Source organism: Xiphophorus couchianus, chromosome 11, assembly GCF_001444195.1.
Source record: "Xiphophorus couchianus chromosome 11, X_couchianus-1.0, whole genome shotgun sequence".
In the NCBI taxonomy this organism is placed as follows: Eukaryota; Metazoa; Chordata; class Actinopteri; order Cyprinodontiformes; family Poeciliidae; genus Xiphophorus; species Xiphophorus couchianus.
The window spans coordinates 19,028,913-19,048,852 of NC_040238.1; the positions used below are offsets into that span (position 1 = coordinate 19,028,913).

The following is a 19,940-nucleotide window of genomic DNA, read 5'->3' on the forward strand; positions in this document are numbered from 1 at the left end:
GGGAGAACTGCAAGCAAAATTTAGTCGTTTAGATGTAAAATGGTAGGAACCAAAAATAAATTGTAACTTAGAAATCAAACAAAAGGCTTCAGTTATTTTTGGTAATTTACTCATTTAGATTACATTTGGTTCTATGCTATGTAGATCTAAAACAATTAAAATGGTTTTATAACTTAAATCTGTTTGGTGAGTGAAACACAGCCTTACAAAAGTATTCAGCCCTGTGAACTTTTGAATTTGTCACCAGAAAATTTGACATATTTTATTTTATAGAGCAACAAAACCGGAAGAAAAAAAAGATACATGGTTTTTAGAAATATGTGCAGTGGGAAATTGCAAATTTGACTTAAAAAGGTTTCCTACTTGCCCCACTTTTATAGAGGGGGGCAGATTTGTGAGGAACACAAGCAATCATTATCCTGTCAACAATTTCTCCAGAGATACAGAAGACCTTAAATCTCTGGTCCTTCTGGGTTTGTTGGCTGATTCTCTAATGAACTAACACTTGACGAAGCTGATTTATTTCTGAATGATGGACTGTACAGTGCTGTTTGTCATACAATCCCAGTAAAACACATCAAAATCTGTAGCTGTAATGCAGCAAATCGTGAAACAAATTCAGAAGTATGAATATATTTACAAGGCCGGGTAATTTCACTGTTTTTAGGTTTGATGTAAAGAGGAGGGCAGAAATAAAAATGTCATCAGCAGCAAAATTTAAAGGTCAGTCTGTGTTGTTCGAGCACCATCATGCACTTGATGCTGAAATATTTGTTACGGTGAGCATCTGCAGGAGGAGAACAACAAGGTGGATTTTTCAAGTTAAAGTCGACCCTGGTGAAAAGAAAGAACAAACCCTTCCCATCCTGTCAGCTCAAGCTGCATTTCATCCCTCAACATGTTGACACCAACCACAGCGAACACCAGCCTGGACAAGGAGTCATGATGCTCAATGTAAATGAAATGGCCCATCCTTTGAGTGCACTGGCTTACATAAGCCGCCGCTGCCTGCCTTCCTGCCGCTCAGCTTTTCTTTTTGCAGCCTCTGTAAGGACCACGTATCCCTGACGCACAGTCCCATGTTTAAACCAGTCAAGGATGAAGAGCCTGACTCCTGCATCCCTCATTTTCTCTGCCACCTTGAAAACAACACCCTGGTCCAGGTTGCGCGTCTCCCTTCCATCATCGTCTCTGCAAATCATTCCAGACTGACGGAGTAGGATTTGAAAACATGAAACACATGGATGCTCTCTTTGTTATCCCTGCATCTTTCATTTTCTAAGTGTCCCCCCACCCCCAATCCATCCATCCATCCTCCCCCTGCTCCCTCCACCTTGCCCCTCATCTCTGAGTCCTGCAGCCAGAAGCGCTCAAGGTTTCGCAGCGCCTTCTTGACAATGTCATAACACTGGTTTTTAAGACAATTGCCTCGTTGGAGGGCACACAATGGAGGGAGACAGGATAGAATGTGTGTGTTTGTGAGTGTGAAGGGGTAGATGATAAAGGAGGAGGTAGAGGGGGGGTGTATTAGTGTCGGAATAGGAGGAGAGGAGGGCAGGCCTGGGATGAAATGCGACAAAGGTTGTGAGGTGCTTTCAAATGTCCAATGTCGTGAGTGAATTTTTAAGGTTTGATGCATTTCTAACTGAGGAGAACGTGATTTCCAGGGAGGTGACAGAAACACAAAGGGCATGAGGCAGAGGGGGGAGGATGCCTGCTCGTTATTTCGTATCCCCTACATTGTCTCTGAATGGATGGGGAGCCTGAAAGAGCACACGCGTGCCGATACAGAGGAAACACGGTCCCATCCGTCCAGATTCATTATCAGCACAAAGAAGACGCAGGCGGGCCGGGAGTGCAGAAAGACGAGGCTTACCTCCACATTTCAGTCCTGCTCGACCCTGCCTTGTTCCATCCTGTTCCTCTCTGCCGACTCGCTCTCCTTCTCTCCCCATGACAGCATTTTTCTGCTATCTATCTCCACGGTGAGGCAGCTCGTTTCTCCTGCCGCCGCGGTTCCTCCCCAGGGCTGTCCTCCCTTCCTCTAAACCAAAAAGGAAAAAAAAAAGAAAGAAGAATCGCGAAATAGCTCGCAGCACACACACACACTTCCCGATCCCCGCGCCTACAGGCGAGCTCCTCTGTGCTGTTTGCTGAAGTCAAGAAGAGGCAGGTTGATTTGTGCTGCCCTCTCTCCCTCCCTCCCTCTTTCTCTCCCTTCTCGCTTTGCTCCATTCACATCACAGAAAAGCCGTCCCCCTCTTTCTCCGACTCCCTTCCTTTTTCTCTCCCTCCTACCCTCCTCCTTGTCGGAGAGACGAACAGACCGCAGCGGCAGAGAGGAGGACCGACACCGACGTGCAAAGAGGGTCACTTTAAACATTTGCAGAAGCACATGCTCAATAGGCTTAAACAACAACACAAGATGACAAAAAGCAACGTGGTGGGATGTTGGATGCTGACGCAATATGTTGAAATAACTACTTCTGCTCATTTACTCCCATTTGTGGAGAACTTTTTAAAAAATGCTATGCGGTCCCCTAAGACAATTTGGGAATAAAAACCAAGTTGGGTGATGAGGAATGTATTTCTAAAGGACTCCACAAAACATAAACATAAAAGCACACTGGAAGAGAATAGCTGCTCATAGTAAGATAATTTTATTTATGTAGCACATTTTCAGCAACAAGCAGTTCAAAGTGCCTTACATGAACCAGAAGGAAATACAAACAAAACCAAAAAAAAAAGACAAATCAGTTAAATTATAAAACTATATCTTGGTTCCCCATGTTTAATAAGAATAAGGAGTCCATAATTTATAAACTAGTAGAAGTTTCTCTGGATCTAAAGTTTGTTTTGGAGTAAAGAGTTAAAAAGCTAGATGTTGGTTCCAATTGTTCTAGGTTGACTTCTAGATTTGAATAAAGCTAAATGTTGGTTCTCCATGTTTGATTCTTGTTCTGGGTTGCTAAGTAATAAACTAACAGAAGTTTCTCTAGGTCTTGCTCCGATATTAAAACCATAAAGCTAAATGTTGGTCTAAGTAATAAGTACTACACAATTTATCAAAGTTTTAAACTAAAAGCTAAATGTTGGTTGGTTCTCCGTCTTTAATTTCTGTTCAGGAAACAAGAATCAAAAGTAGAGAACCAATGTTTGCTTTTTTTTACTAGCCTGAACTACTGAACATTACAGAGTTAGAGTGACTAGATTCTGAGTTCATCCTAACACGGTTTGACTCTGACAGGACTTGCTTAGCCAGCGTTTTGGAGGCAGAGCTGAATATCCAGGCTTGTATCAATGACATGCAGAGCTATGAAAAAGTATTTCAGATTTATTTTTTTCTCCACTTTTGTTGCACCAAAATGTTTCAGATTGTAAAACAAATTTTCATACAAGACAAAGAAAACCAGAGTGAACAGAAAAATGTAGTTTTCAAATGAAAATTTCATTTCAGAATCAACAATATTGGCTGCGTTTGTGCAAAACAAACAAGGAAATTGATCCACATTTTGAATCTAAATATCAAAAATATGATATGAAATAATAGATTTTTATGTAAGTATGTGTATATACAGTGTTTTACCAAAGAAGGTCATATTTATGCAACCTGAACAACCAAGAAACCTGCATGGCGAGAAGAAGCCCTGTCTGTGGTTTCTGGATCTGAACAACAAAATATAAACAGTTTGTGTCCAGGATGTGCGGGGTCTGCAGAGAGGTTAGCTGCCTTTCCCCTGACCTGATGATCTTCTCCGCAGATTATTTTTTGCTGTTTTTGCCTGTTATGCTTTGTTGCTTAGCATCACACAATGACAGACGTGTAAAAGATAAAGTTGATAACCTCTAATGTGGCAGGTTGCACTTCCTGAGTTGCCAAAGAAAGTTTAAGTGTATCTCAATTTCTGAGAAAGGGTAATACCTTAGAGCCAAAGGTGATCTTCTTAAGGGGAAAATGTTATACAGGGTTTTTCCCAAGTGTACTATAAGCCTGGCGGGCCACCAGGCCAAGAATTGCTTATTTCTTTAATTTTTTTTTTCATGTTTGCATTTTTAAGACTTTATAGTTGGTGTTCAGGTATTAATCTTCCAGTCTTTCAACAACACATAATTATCAAGTGATATTTAAAATTTCTTGTCAACTTTAAACATTTTTTAACTCAAAAACACAACGGGCTGCTGGATGAATGATTGCCCTGGCACCCAACCACAGGGCTTAGCAAATTTTCTGGAATAAAAATTTGCTAAGTTATGCATATCCAAATCAAACCCTTTTTTTAAGAAGGAATTGCATCTTGTAACATTTGCTAACATTTTTTGGAGAGATTAGTTAAAATTTACTTAAGGCCATTAGACATGAACTGTAAAATTAAGGAATCTCCTAAATGGGACCTAACAAGATGAAATAGGTTAAAAAATCTGTCACATCATGTCCTGATCTAAAGACATTCAAGAACAGATAAAGTCTTTTGAAGTCAGTTAGTCTGAAAGTGGTTAAAAAGACGTTTCTAAGGCGTCAGGCTTCAACAAACCGCAGTGAGAACAATTATCCACTGCAGACCAAAACATCCAAAGGCAAGCAGACCTCTCTTCACTCATAAGGTTCATGATGCAACCATCAGAAAATGACTGGCATCCATGGGAAAGTTTTGGGATCTTAACAAAGCAAAAACAACTAAAAAAATCCCTCACTCATGGTAGTCAAAAGCCATCTCGATTTGTGGGAAAAAATCTGGTGTGAAACAGCTTTCAAGAAGAAGACCATCAAAACAGCAGTCAAATATGTATGTATCATTAAAATGTATGTAATAATCTGAAAAAAATTTTAAGTGAAAAAAAATGAATATATCTATAAGGGTGTAAATAAATTTTCTAAACCGAGTTTGATTAATTTTGCAGAAAGGTCTGGCTTGTAATGTTAAGACCACCTACATGCACCAAAACTGATGTTTCTGCACACAAGAGATAAAGACACAAAAGCTGTAGGGGCAAAGGTGAAAGTGGGAGTGTGTGCATCTGTGTGACGGTGTGTTTATTTATAAAGACATCTGTGTACGTCCTAAGTGTGAGGCCAGTGCGGTTTGAGATCATCGCAACACTCAACCTGCTTAGCAGCAATGAGATTACAGGAGTTTAACCTCGTTGTTTTCCATCCCCATAATCATCCAGCACGGCATCGAAAGGAACAACATACCTGCAAATTTGAGCAAATCGTTTGGTGATGCTCAAGGAGAGTTTGAGTCACTCTGCTTAACCTCAGCACAGTGTCCGGCACCATCCCCCTAATGACAGCGTGGAGGTTCGTCCTGGCCGTAACATATGGCTGCGTGTGTGCGGGGGTGTGTGGGTGTGTGTGTGCTACGAGGTCAACAGCTCCGGTCTGAGGTTGGGGGCAGGGAAGGAGGAGAGGCCTGCCGTGTTGGTGGAGTGTGTCTTGGGAAGATAAGAAAATTACAGAGGCAGGAGATGATAGTTAAAACAGTTTTCTAACAAACAAGCTCATGTCTTGGTGTGCCAATTAATGGTTAGAGGATTCATTTTTAATGTGTTTTAATCAGAGAGGTGATCCTTAAAAGAAAAAATCCTCATGGCCTACAAGAACAGAAAATCATGTTACATTTTGACTGAGCTCCATTTACTTATATCATACCAAAATGAATCTTACTAAGAAATAAAACCAGCATTGACTATAACTCATTTTCACACTGGTCCAATCCTCCAGATTTTGACACAACCAACCCTAGCACTTCCAGATACACATGATCTCAATATCTACTTTCAAGCTGGTGGCATTTTGACCAAAAACATGAATTAACTATCTTTGGTTTTTGAAGGTAAACTTCCCAACAACACTGTCCGATGTTACAGTGACACCATGTGGACATGCACTTATTAAAATAAAAATGGATTCATACATTTAAAGGTATACTGTACTTCAAGAAACCAATTTTTCTATAAAAAGTAACTTTTAGTCATTCTATTTAAAAAGCAAAACTCGTGTTAAAGAGCCATCACTGTGTTATATTTCAAGCAATTATTTCTGCTAACATTGAAGATTAAGGTTTACAGCTAACAGAGTAAAACATTGAGATGCATTGAAAAGCATCTTATACTGTACAGTTTATGCACTGAATATCTGGTTGAGGTTCCCTTTGAAACTTGATTTCAAGATAAAATTGCTTACTTAACTATTTAAAGTGGAGGTTGCAAAACTAAACAACAGATCATCCCCTCCTCTTTAGCCTAGGTGAGATGGTTATGATATCGTCTCTGGATCAGAATTGGTTTAATACAAGGAATATAATAGTAGTTGCTCATGTTCTGGTTACATCTATGATGGTTCCTTAAGTCCGACTCCAGCCAGACCAATTCAGATCTAATAAAATCTCTTGATATGGCTTGGCATCAATAATCTTCTCAAGGATGCGGGTTATTCCTGTTGTGCAACTTTTCCATTAATTTTCTTCCTCCATTTCCAGCTTCTTTTTTTTTTTTTTAAGCAATGACCTTAAGTGGCTTTCCACTTACCTTCCATATTGTCTTAGTGACATATTTGTATAAAATATATTTTGTCGGTCTTCTAATTTTCTGAGAAATTAAATTTAGGTTTTCCGGCCAATGTAAACCAGCGTAATCAAAACTAACGAAAAACAACCCGCAATTAATTTGTTTCTGTTTTACTTTTCTATTTAATAAATGAAACATTTTTTTTTTAAATATCCAAATTTATTGAGAATACTATCTCAATAAATTAAAAATGATACTTTATTGAGTCCAGCTGTCGACTGGAGCCAATATGTGGTGAAGCAGAGATACATCGTGTCAAGTTAGCTATTCAAACTTCACATAAACCAATAAAATGCTAAACTAAACTTGTCAAAATGTCATACTTCATGAAGAAAAGTAATTGCTTTCTGTTAAGGTTAAATGTATTTCCAAAGGCTCTATATATCGGGTTGCGTTACCTTCTGTTATCCAGTGTTTGTTCCGTTACTGAACTTAAGCATCCGCCATTCTTCGCTTTAACGCAGCAGTTAATAGTTAACTCAATTACGCCCTCTAGTGGCCAAGTAAGTTTCTTTGGTGTAAGTGAGCTTTTTCTGCAATAACCTGATTTGTAGCGCATCATTTTTCCTGTTAACACGCCATCAACACAAGAGATCCGCCCTGCAGAAACCACAGTAAGATCTGCTTACATCTGATGAGGATGACATGTGGAGATTGCATGACGTTCTCGCCACAAAAAAAAGAAATGCTGAATATACACCATTAAAGACACTTGTATGATTTTTAGGACATTTTTTTATGAATTCAACAAGATTTTTATATCAAATGTTCAAATGACACTAAAGTGTTGCACACTTAAAGATATACCAAGTTTTTTAACAGGACAAATTCACCTTTTTCCCCCACATGTAAACATTAAAACAAGTTTATCACTTAATTCTTTCATGTTGTGCAGCCTGTTAGATAAGAGTTAAAAATAAAGGAACTGTACAATAATTTTACATTCCTCTAACAGTTCTGCATGGCTTTTGTCTTCAGTATTTACAGTCTCCAGTAACAGATTTAACTGAGGGAAAATATTTTGTGACACAGGATGTGAATAAAATAAAATAAAAAAAATCTTAATGATCAGCACACAGCAGCATTTGTACTTCTGCCTATTTAAAAATAGGGTAATAAAAAACAGAACTAGGTCTGTGATAAACCTGAATAATCATGTTGGTTTATACAAATATTTACAGAGGATGTGAAGAATAGATATTTTTCAAATTGCCATCGTTACAAGAACACTATATTTATAGGCTGGTACTGAAAAACAAAAAGCCCACAAGGAACTTTTTTTTAAATTTCAGGCACTCAGAGAACCACAAACGGGAATTATTTTGACTGAGAATTATATTGGCCATATATCTTATTCTGTAAATTCAATCCATTACTCTAAATTTTAGCAACAGATTGTAATTTGTGGGGTTTTTTCCCCTCCTTTACCCACCAGGACAGATTAGAGATCCTGCAGCCTGGCTGCTTTTTAAAAAGAAAAAACGTCACTTAAACTGAAATAGCAAAATAATATTTCTTTTTGTGTGTGGAGCACATTCTTTAATCAGAGCAAAATGGAATATAGTTAAACTATGCTACATTTGAAAAACCAAAAGATGTGTTTCTGTTGTTGGATCATTTTTGAAGCCTTTCCAGGATAAATAACTTGGTTGATAATATTCACACTTGAAATATGGAAAAAGATGTTGACCAAAAGATCAAATAATAATTATAATTTCAAGTAAAAAAAAAAAAACATGGAGTTGTGCCAACAGAATAAATATTTAACTTTTAAGATAAAACTATAAATGCCCACATTGGACAGCTTGAACGTTTCCAATGTCAGGTTTTAATTTTACATTATTAAACAAACAAACTTCAGTCACTTTAAACGCACCATTTTGGTTAATTACCAGCTATGTTTCCACAGTGAAGAGCGCCAAGTTAAGTTACGTCGTTACTCATTTCCAAGAATGTACAAACATATTAATCAATAAACGATGAGTGCAGCGAACCAAAGCTTATGCATCTCAAGTAAGTCCATGTTCCACTGTATATCTGAAGAGAAGTCCAAGAATAATAAAAAAAAACTTGATCTGATCCAACACTTTGCTCCATGACTGCTGTCCAGGTTTGAGGGTTTAGTGAAGAGGAAGTTGATTTTTTTTTGTTGTTTGTTTGTTTTACCACTTTCCTCTTTTGCTCCAGTCCTTTGGAGTGAAGTGGAGACATTTAGGGTCGATGCGCAGGTGCCTCTTCTGCATGGCTTTCTCATGTCCGTCCACAATGTCCTCAGAGAGAGTCAGAATGTACTGACCCTGGAGCAGAGAACGACGTTATTTACATGTTTACATCACAGCGTCCATGCTTATATAATGCAGCCCTGCAATATTTTAACAGTTTTCTTTCAGAAATGTGACCAGAATCTCAATAAGTCTCATAATATTGCTGAATTTGGATTTTATATATATATATACATACATATATATATATATATATATATATATATATATATATATATATATGCAGTATATATAAAATTCAACTTAAAACCAAAAAAATCATCATTGATATTTGAAGATTAATACCTGAAGTCCAAATGGCTACCAGTAGCATCAGTCAAAATAAAACTTGCATTTTGTAAAATGTAAGTTGGAGAAATTTCCATTGATGTAGTTCAGATTTTTACAACTGCTTCATTCAGGCACAACTGGGACACCAGGTTGTTAAAATATAAAAAGTAAATGAAGCATTAATTTATTTTAGATTTAAAATCTGGGCACAGTCGTATTTAAAAATGATTACACATTAACAGACCTTTTTTAAATGGTTATAATGTTTAATCTATCAAAGGCTTGGCTGTCCCTGCTTATATTACTTTATTCATTTTTTTTATCCAGTCAGTTCTATATTTTCTACTGTTACTAATTTAGGAATATGATAAATTCTAATTATTTTAGAAATTCAAATACATTATTTTTTTACTGCTGGCCAATGTAAATAATAAAACCCATATATTTTTTATTTATTTCTCTTAACTGAAAACCTACCAAAACCATGATTCAAGTGTAACGTTACATCTCTTATGTTTTCCATTCAACTAGTTATTATGAACTTCTTTGTGTCACATAAAACCTCAAAATACATTGAAGTTTGTAACTTGACAAAATGTTGAAAAGCTTTTGTTTATGAATAGTTTTTCCAGGAACTGTACACTTAAAACATTCCAATTGTTTTACAGCTAATTACAAGTAAATGGGATGTTCATTAAGCACATTCAGTCTCTTTGCTATTGGGTTTAATAAAACTGCCGCAAACTGTAAAGAAGCATCATTATTTGTGCATTGGCAGATTTACAATCAGTTCTGATCTCTCACCTTGTAATAGTTGATTAGGTTAAGGTACTGGAGCGTTGAAATGACATCTTCCTTCTTTACACTAGTGATTTCACTGATCTCACTGTAGAAAACAACAGACAAATTATTGCATTATTGTTCTGAAAGAGATTCCATGACCAAATGTTCACAACCTCTGCATACTTTATGGTTATCTGGGGTCGTTCTCCGTTTTCAGGTTTAAGGTCCATGAGAATTTCTAGGATTGTTTGGGACCAATAGGAACGATACGACAAGAGGCCGAGATCAGACAGCGGCTTCTCCGGAGTTCCCGTCTTCCCCTCCACCTTTGACAACTCGTAACCTAGTGAACAAAAAGTTAATTATAAAAAAAAGAGTTTATAACTATAAAAACGCTTTCCCTTCAGACTTACTGAACTCGATGAGCAGCTTCCCGTAACCTCTGCGCTGGTAGGGCGGCAACGTCAGGATGCAGGCAACGTTATAATCTTCTGTTGACTCTTTTTCCTGAAAATCAACACAGAATTGAAGCGCATCTTTGGCAGCTATAGATTAAATGTTTCCTGGTGAGCATGAATAAACTTTCCACCCAGTTATCTCGGTTTAAATGTCATAATTTGTGTACCTTAGAGAAGTAGCCGACTATATGGAAGCCCTTGGAGTCATACTCCGTCATTACATAGAAGAGGAAAGGGTCTGTGTCGTAATACAATGTTTTGTGGTCCAGGAAACACTTTGCCAGTAAACACAAGTTTTGGGAGTAATTCTGAAAAAGTGAAAAAGACAAATGTGAACAGGGGGGGAGAATATAAATAAACCTATCGGTGAAGCACAGGCATAACAATTGTTACTTTGTTTTTCCTGCCGTCAATCTCAAAGAAAGAGATGGTGCCCTTGCGGTAGATCTCATTGCCAGGAGGATGTCTTAAATTACATTTAGTCTGGAAAGAAAAATAAAAAACAATGAGCACAACACGTTTCAGATAGTTAAATAATATACAGAACTTTCAGTCTTGCTTCAGTTGGAAAATAAAATCATTACCTTACATCAATTTTATAGAAAAACAGAAAAATGTTTCAGTGCTTTGCAAAATTGTTCACAGCCAGCAAAGTGGCATCTAGAAACTTTTGCTCCTTTGCACACAGACTGGATGAAGCATACATTTTCAAACGTTCTCCCTTGGATTTAGATCTGAACTTTTCTCGTTCTAACAGATTAATTTGCTGCCGTTTGCATTTTTTCAGGATTATTCCGAATTTAACTCCATCTATTTTGCCATAAACTCTCCCCAACGTCCCTACAGATTGATGCAGCCAACACCGTGTTACACAGGGTCAGAGTATTGTGCAGTGTTGGATTTTTAGTACAAACAGCATTCTGTGGCAACTGACTGCTCTGGATTTTACTTTGCAGTATCAAGAGTAAAGGTTGCTAATAAATCCATGATTTGGTTTCTTACTGCTTAAATGCTCAAGATCTTTGCTGGGAAAAATTCAGGTGTTGCCAATACTTTTGCAATGCACTGTGCTACCAGTGAGAACGTCACAAAGAGATTCTTACCAAATGCCTCTGAAGACACTTGAGGCTTTTGAGGTATTTCAGACAGAATTCACAGAGGTAGAGGATGGGCAACGTGGTGAGTTCCTGTGGGTACGGTGAGAAGTACCAGGGCTTCAGTCTGTGTCGGCCCAGCTCTATGCACTCGATGTTTTTCATCCGTGTGACGATGTCATCGTGGCTCCGGTCCGACACCAGACTGCCGGTCATCCGCGGGGCGCTCGGGATGCCGTCTGAGCTGTCCTGAGAATCCTGACGTGGAAAAATAAAGATTGTAGATGCCGTTAACCCAAAGTCAAATTAAGATCAAATAAGCAATTATTTTTGAATTAAAGTTCAGATTTGGATTGTTTATTCAGTTTCCTTTAATCAATATGAGCCAGAAGCAGTAAACTAGGGTCAAAGGTAAGCTCCACCTCTGTTTTATTGGACCCACTATGGCACAGCTCAATTTGGACACAAACACACAATCATTGGGCAATAGTAGGAAATCCAACAGACCTCTGGTGGCGGTAGAAACACAGTGGCACTTTGAGGCTTGTTATACTGCAAAACCTTTATCATCTAGCAGAAAAAGACACAAAAACACAGACTTTTGGAAACTAATGAGGGGAATAAAATGTTTCCTTTCACACTGAAAGCTTTGGTTAAGGATCACTTTTGAATGACAAACACTTTTTCTACAATCCAGCGTGAATCATGGATAACCACAGATTGTGTAATGAATGCATGAAAAGATGCATAAAGATCTGTTATTAAACGGAATTGAAGATCATTCTGAATAAATCTAATGAGTTGCTTGGCTTACATGGGGAAAATACATGAAATAAAGGTTTGACTTTTGAGATATCCCCCCCAACTGTTTAGTTAAGCAGTAACAAAATGTTAATGTTATCAGTGAAAGACACCAGTTTTTCTCATGAAAACACACAAAATCATTGATTTCTTTTATGATGTGTTAAATGTTTTTTAAAGATGGCTTCTGGTTTTTCCTTGTCGCTTTAACTAAAATTTAAATAAACAGCAGAATGAACACAGAAGTATCTGAAGAGTACAGTTAACAGGATTGACACTAAGAAATAAAAACGTATTAAAGTACAAACATGGATTCTGATACTCGGCAGCAGGTCATACAGTTGCATCTTCACATCAAAAGGTAAATTTTATTAATTCTGTTTTAAAATTATACATGCAAATATGACACCATATTTTTCTGTTTTTTTAAATACTACTAATAAAGTGTGTATATACGTGTATATATAATATATATATACTGTATATACAAACAAACAAAAAAGAAACAGGCAATCCCACACCTCCTTTTTCTTTTACAACATTGCAAAAATACCAAATGATATAATCTTCATAACTCACAATCATAAAGTGGTGAGTTGACTTTATGACTTTTAAAAGGCTTGAAAAGGAATAAGATCAAGAAATAGAGAAACCAAATATTAAAACCCGCTTTCAACCTCAAATAGGTTGTCCTTCAAGTGTTCAAAACTGCCTAAAACAAGACTCTCAGGTAATTTTCGGGCAGAAATTCACTCTAACAACCTTTCAGTCTGTGAGCACGGCAGGGTTCTTGAGCAAGGCAGGATCCCTTCACTGTCAAGGTTGGGCACAGCCTTCAGGTTTTGATCAGTGCACAGTGTTTTTAAATTTAATTTTTGTAAATTTAAAAACATTTTCTGATCAAGTTATGGTTTTAATAACAGAGTTTGAGCCATTTCTCTTAAACAAAGCATGCCCATTTTGTAAATTGCTTTTTTTTTTTAAATTTTAACCATGAAAGACTTAAAAAACACTGAGTTGGACTATCTTTACGTTTTTGACTGTTTGAATTTTTACTGTTTGTAGTTCAGCAACATTTTTATCAATATATGAGGATCAGAAAATGTATTATAAATTTAGATGTATTTGTAGTCTACAAATGATAATAATTACCCAGTGTATTTGTGTGAGAAACAAAATAATTTTAAAAAAATGTTTAACATTTTCATAGCATACTCTGATTGGAAATCTACTTTTGAGAGAAATTGAGCCGTTTAAAATATATATATATTTTTTTACTTTTCCTTGAGCTTTTCATAACATTTTTCATACGAGTTGGGTAAAACTCAAGTTAAATATAAACACAGTGTTTTAATAAAATTTCAGATGTGCATGCTGCATGTTTGTTTTACAGAATTTACTTAAATGCAGGAGAATATCAAAAATATAGATATGGTTTACAATGCATCAGTCAACGAGAAAAGCTGCCTGTAGAGTGAACATGTATCAGCCACATACCTCATCTGGGACCCCACAGTTAGCTTTCCTTTTTCTTCCAGGCTGAGCAGGTATGAGGCGCCGGGCGGTGCCATTCTGAAGAAAGAGAAGCAAAAAAGGCTTGAAAAAACAAAAAAATAACACCAAAACAAAATGAAGTTGTTCCTACCGTCGTGAGCGTGGAGAGCGGTTCGTGATCCTCTCTGGACTTGAAGGTGGTGGCTTCTCTGACAGCAGGAAAAACAGCCGCCTGAGAAGCTTCGGCTGAACTTGGTAGAGAGGGCACAGGGGTCACGGGGGGAACCTGCGTCACCAGGGGAACGCTCTCTACTTTCCTCTTCTGCAGCAAACAAACAAACGTTCAGTTTTAAGTCAATTGGGAACAGAAAAGTTACACACTCGACCAAATTACGTCCTTTGTTCAAAAAATACATTTGGCATTATACAGATGAAACCAAATGTTTGCATAGACAAAAAAAACCTTTTTTTTTTCCTTTTTGTTATATTTTCTAAATAACACCAGTAATTTTTTTTAAATTGCTTTTTAAACTCCTCAAAATAGTTTATTATTTTGTTCCAAGCTTAGAGCTTTGCAATGGCCACTAATGTGGCCCACTAAGTTTTAACCTCCTGGTTTCTTGACATTTTATGACAATACTTCAACATTATGTTCTAAATGTCATCTAGTTTGTGAAAAGCATCAGTCTCTCCATCAGCACAAAACAAAACAATGCCATCCACATAATTAAGTTTTTGTCCCCGAGTGTTTCTGCAAACACTCTGTTTGTGTTGCTTTGTCAGTGATGGCTTTTTTTCAGAGAGTTGTCTTAATTTCCATGTCGGTTTAGGAGTCATTTTACTCTGGATAGAGACTCTGCTTGTGAAGCCAACAGCTTGACAAGGTCTTTTGTTTTGGAAATGATTAAACACATTTCATTCAAAAACATGTTCATCTCTGCCACAAAGAACTTGTTTCCTTCCTGAAGAGTTTGATCGATAATAATGTTGGTTATTTTTCCTTATAATTGTTTTGATGGATGAATGTGGCGCCGTCATGAACCTGGAAATTGTACCCAAGGATGAACCAGTTTTTTGGAGGTTCACAATTCTGTACCTGGTATCTTGGCTGATTTATTTTACCCTTTCCCACGTAGTTAGAAAACAAAGCAGTGTTTAAGGTGTTGCCTTAAAATACTTCCACAGAACCTTACAAATCCAAGACAGTCATCTCAGTCGTTTCCCAAAGTATTTAAACAAATAGCAATCTAAGTGAAGATAAACTTCGAAATGTGAAAAAAATAAATTCTATGAAAGATAATCTGTGGCATTTAGCAAACAGAAAAAGTTTTGGAAATGAGCTAAAACAGGAAAGATTTATTTCAACAACCTTCCAAGCAAGAAAACAACCCTTTAAACCTGAATGCAAAACCTGAAGTCCTGTTCAAATAAATGAGAAACATTCATATAAGATTTACAAATCTGGGTATTTGAATAACTGAGACATATTACTCATATTTTCTTTACATCTAGATTCATTTGCAAATTTAAAAACATGGTTGTGCAGTCAGAGAGAAACATTAACATCAGGTTTAATGTTAAGTACCGGTGTGGGGAGCGTTTTGCCTCTGGATGGGGGTGTGGCAGATGGTATGTTGAGATCTAGACTCTTCCTCTGAAAACATAGGAAGAGAAGGAAGGGATTAAACTGACATCCATATTTACTCCCATATTAGTACGCAGCTTATGTAAACAGTAAAACAATGCCTAAAATAACTTTGACAGCGTTGGTAGTAAAAATGATCTTTACACACAGGTCTGTTCAAACAGTTCTGCTTTGTTTGGCTCAATGCTGCGGAAGATTACCTGTTTCTTCTGTAAAGCGGGGTCAGTATCTGTTTCTCTTCTTTCACTCACCTCACAGGAGAAAAGCAAACAGATGTTAAGGGCTTAGACAGGCAAAAAGTGGGCGGACTGAATTTATTTTATTTTTTCCAAAGCAAAGATTTACAAGAAAATCATGGTGGAGACAGAGACATAAATATAAAAATAATTTTCATTGTGTACGTCTTGATTGGTTATTAAATCAGAGTCAGTGGACATTACACATAAAAATTGTGTGATTTTTTTAGAATCAAAGAACAAAGTTAGAATCTAGAACCACTTACCATTTGTAGAGAAACTGTTTTACAGCCTCAAACACAACAAATCTAAAAGCATTGACAACACAGGGAACTTTTTCCTAATTTTTTACATTACTATCATAATTTTCTGAATAACCAATGCAAAGCATAGCATAACTGAAGGGGAGGGAAAAGAAAACATGACTGTAACATCTTAAAAAAGTAATCTGAAACGTGAGGAGTACATCTGTACTTCACCCTTAAAATCAACAGGGGTTCTTTTATTCATTATATACATTTATAATGTTCAAAAGCGTCACTTATAAAAGTCAAATGTAGTCTTTTCGACACCTTGTGGGCATAACCTGATTATATGAATAATAAATTAGATGAAGAAAGTATTTAAGTTTTTTTAAACTACAATATCAACAAGTTTTAGTTAGGAGTGTCCCTGTTTTAAAGTTAGTCTGTGGTTAGATATAATTTTATATTTTGGGTAACATGTTGAATGAAACTGAAGCGTTTTGTAGAACTTTAAGTACTGTATATGTATTTGCCCACCATCACACTTAACATCTGTTTGCTTCACTGCCACACTCTGTGCTCTCATTTACTGCATTTTAACAAAGCCTCCAATAAAACCCACAATATCCACACTTTGTTCAGTTTCTGGTATCAGACAGCAGAAAGTGATTAAAAGGAAAAGCAAAATGTGAGGGTTAAGCTAGCAGTAATGAGGAGTTTTCAAACTCGTAAAACACAGACTGGAATAGGGCAAAGCTACATGGTGAGTGCAATAACAAATTAAACTACTTAAAGCTTTACAGATTAAACTAAATATCTGCTGATCTAAAAATCATCTTGTTAATTAAAAAGTTGAAATTGTGTAATACGATTGGCCTGGTTTGAGTATGCAGCTGTCTCTGCTGACATTTGTTGTGAATTGATGCTATTCATAAACTGAATTTAACAGATCCTGTTCTAGTTTTGGATGGTAAAAGTTTGTATTTGAATGATGGGTTAGTGATTAGTAAATTCAAGCAGCTGATCACTGGTAAAACATTACGTCACATATCCCAGATTTAAAAAAAAAAAAAAAAAAACAGTTAATGAAGATTTGATTAAAAAAATCTCATACAACTTTTCACAAATCTAAACTCCTGATATCACATAAACTCCATGATTACTATGTGTTGTGTTGTTGCACACACTTACCACCTCTCTCTCTGGTGAACTGGGACGGGAGCCTGACAGACCGTTCTTTGTGGGTGTTTTAGCTTCTTTCTTTGGAAACTGAAGCTTCTTCATGTCCAGCCTGTCCGTTGTCACCCATTCATCGAGGCGCTTATTAACTGTGACACAATAAAATTAACATAGGTAGGGAAACAACTGCTATGCAATGCAGAAATCTCACAGATATTTAAAGCATAAGCAGGAAATGTCTATTACCAAAAGAATTATGAAAACCTTTTCCTCAAAAATAAAATCTTAGCACTAAAAAATGCCATGTTTTAGTGTATGTACTTGATAAATTAACTCGGGTGAGGAGTTTTCAGTAACTTTAAGCACTTACGGGTGACAGATAAAACATTGTTTGAAGGTGTAGTTAAAAAAAAGAGCTTTACTTACAGTCAATGTAGTGGACATAGTAGAGCTTTCTCCCAGAAGCTTCCTTCACACTTAGAATCTCAGCCAATGCTGTAAGAAAAGCAGAAAAATATTAAACTGAACCTAAGCCTGCATCAACAAATTGTGTTTATTCATTGTCCAATAACTGTCGATATGTTTTAAGAGGCACATTAAAATTTTCAAAGAAATTCATGGTCAAAATAAACAAATTTATATGAAAGGCCATCAGAAGGACTTTAAAAGCTGTACAGATTGGTCAACTACCATAATAACCATTAGTTCTCTGCTGCTCTGCTGAGCAGCTCTTTTTGATCTATTTTAAAAAATATATTCAAATTTAGCAAAAAGACTAAAAAAATATGATTTCTGCTAACTGACAGGTTTATTATAGTTAGATGTAAGGTTAAAAATAGAGGAAAAACAATATATATAGAATAGAATAGAATTCAACTTTATTGTCATCGCACTGTCACAAGTACAAGCAACGAGATGTAGTTTGCATCTATCCAGAAGTGCTCTACGAGATATAAATATTTATTTACAGATGCACAAGACTATGTATGTATGGACTATAAGGGGTTATAGCAAAGAAATATAGATATTGTGTATAAATATAAATATGGGAGCTATGTATATGCACAGATTATACAGATAAATCTAGCCAATTTTCTTATTGCCTTTAAGTTTTATTTTGAGAAAGAGATTTATTTATCTTTCACAAAATATAAATTATTTTACTTTTGTAGGTCCGTGTGGACAAGGAAGGAGACGACTTTAAATTACAGTGCAAATGAGTTCATGTTTTGAAATCAAACATTTACCACATGAGCTTTACGAAGATTTCTTTTTAATTACTAATTCCAGTCGAATAATGACAAATATATCCAACTATATACAATTGTTTTTATCTTAACGCTGCCGTTTAACCACTTAACTGATCTATTCAGCTTTCAGCAACATTGTTTTTATTACCAACTCACCGATGAAATGACTTAAGTCGACAACATCATGTGTGTGAAACAATAAAAGTGACTTAGAGAGGGGCGTCCTGATAACCCCACCCTACATCAAAGTTTAATGTGTATTCTGAACGTGAAGCTCGGTTCTTTAACCCGAGGCCGCGTGTTTGTGTCCGTTAACAACAACCAGCTGAGGCTCGGTACTTAGCGTTAGCTTCTAACAACACTTACGCCATTCGTCTTCATGTTCTTGGTTTTTACGAAGTACGGGGAGGCGACAGCCTTCCACAATCTCCACCTGAATACAACAGGACATTGTTTAACAGCCTAACAACGGGCAGTGTCACTGAATAACGTTGTTTATTTGGAGAACCTACCGAAGACGAGTTGTCCGCCATTTTCGTCATCTGTGAGTGTCGGGAGCAGGGTGTTGTGGGAAAATGCCGGTCTACGTCAAAGATGAAATACGTAACAAGATCGTTCTTCAGAACACAAAGCGGAAATGGTAACGTTTTCGTGCGGAAGCGAGCGGAAGAAGCTGTTGAGCCAAAGAGTACAACTCAGAAAATAACTTGTAGAGTTAGTTGTCGAAAAATTTTTAAAAAGCGACAAAAAACTTTCACAAGACAAGGATATACATGTACATCCAAATATACTGGGATCAAATTAGTCAAATTTAATTAGAAATTATTAACATTAAATTATAATAACCTTATTTATTTTATTTTTGCAGTTTGATTCTACGTACGATTCAGTACGTAGTTAATTTCAATTCATTTATACAAATTCACCGTAGCTCTAACCGAATTATTTTAAGTCACTTGTTTTGCTGGAGGTGAAATCATTGCCCCAGTCTTTTGCCCTCCAACAGATTTTCTTCCAAGATTTTCTTGAATATTCTGCCCATCTTTCCAGCAGCTCTGACCATCTCTGACTTGCTACAAAAAAGCATCCATACAGCAGATTTCTCCCACAATATGTCACTATGGGGTTAAATGGTGCTCAGAGTGGCATGTAAATTAATGTAAGTTATCTACCATAAATAGGTTTTGCCCTGATCCATAAAGTCACATTTTAGTCTCATCTTACCAAAACTCTACAATAAAATGTGTTTTGCACAATGTTCAAAGCTTGTATTTTGCACAATGTCCAAACTTTGAAAATTGTGTAAAACACATTTTGCACAATGAATGCCTTAAACAACATTCTTCCATACCTGACTGCTGTGTTCCTTGGTTTTATGAGGTTGTGTTCACTAATGTTCTCAAACAAACCTCGAAAGTCTTCATGTAACCGCTTCATTTGTGCTAAAATTCTAGTTTATGTTGTTGGACTCAATTTACTGAGTAGGTCCCTTCTGGACCCAGCTATTTCCAGTTATTTTTAAAGGTATGGGAGTAAAGGAGGTTGGAAAAAATGCATGCCTCACTTCTCAAAAGTTAATTTGTAAAAATAATTGTGTAACAACATATTAGGTCTGACTTTATAATCATTTAATTAT

The 19,940-nt window shown here is 36.4% G+C and overlaps 2 protein-coding genes across 5 annotated transcripts in view; both read right to left on the bottom strand.

The window, feature by feature from the left end:
• The window catches only part of sipa1 (signal-induced proliferation-associated 1), a 52,329-nt gene extending 46,987 nt beyond the window's left edge, over positions 1 to 5,342 (bottom strand). For 2 of the 3 annotated variants that reach the window (XM_028030846.1, XM_028030841.1), the window contains exon 1: positions 1,877 to 2,194. The gene's annotated coding sequence lies outside the window, so the exon portion shown is untranslated. Of the gene's footprint in view, positions 1 to 1,876; positions 2,195 to 5,194 lie in introns of those variants that run through there. The other variant, XM_028030842.1, reaches the window with a different exon arrangement.
• A 1,942-nt stretch (positions 5,343 to 7,284) lies between these two features.
• LOC114153463 (histone acetyltransferase KAT5) lies at positions 7,285 to 19,077 on the bottom strand. 2 transcript variants are annotated; one of them, XM_028032021.1, is made up of 16 exons: positions 18,817 to 19,076; positions 18,671 to 18,737; positions 17,481 to 17,549; positions 17,067 to 17,203; positions 15,595 to 15,645; positions 15,335 to 15,403; positions 13,901 to 14,071; positions 13,753 to 13,827; positions 11,962 to 12,024; positions 11,464 to 11,712; positions 10,754 to 10,843; positions 10,528 to 10,668; positions 10,316 to 10,409; positions 10,086 to 10,245; positions 9,924 to 10,005; positions 7,285 to 8,864 (listed from the first exon to the last, which is right to left on the bottom strand). In XM_028032021.1, exons 1-16 carry the CDS (start codon positions 18,844 to 18,846, stop codon positions 8,730 to 8,732), a joined length of 1,683 nt encoding a protein of 560 aa, XP_027887822.1. In that variant the 5' UTR covers positions 18,847 to 19,076; the 3' UTR covers positions 7,285 to 8,729. The 2 variants fall into 2 exon arrangements, with proteins under 2 accessions (XP_027887822.1, XP_027887823.1); XM_028032022.1 differs by lacking the exon at positions 15,595 to 15,645 and having other exon boundaries at positions 18,817 to 19,077.
• Between the last annotated feature and the right edge of the window lie 863 nt (positions 19,078 to 19,940).

What these genes read in the sequence shown, in the direction of transcription:
- LOC114153463 (XM_028032021.1), bottom strand. Translation starts at nt 18,846, where the DNA reads ATGACGAAAATGGCGGACAACTCGTCTTCG. An exon ending in ACTGTGGGGTCCCAGATGAG is followed by an intron (nt 12,025 to 13,752) that starts GTATGTGGCTGA and finishes TTTTTCTGCTAG; the next exon opens with ATGATAAAGGTTTTGCAGTA. An exon ending in AGTGTCTTCAGAGGCATTTG is followed by an intron (nt 10,844 to 11,463) that starts GTAAGAATCTCT and finishes TTTTCTTTCCAG; the next exon opens with ACTAAATGTAATTTAAGACA.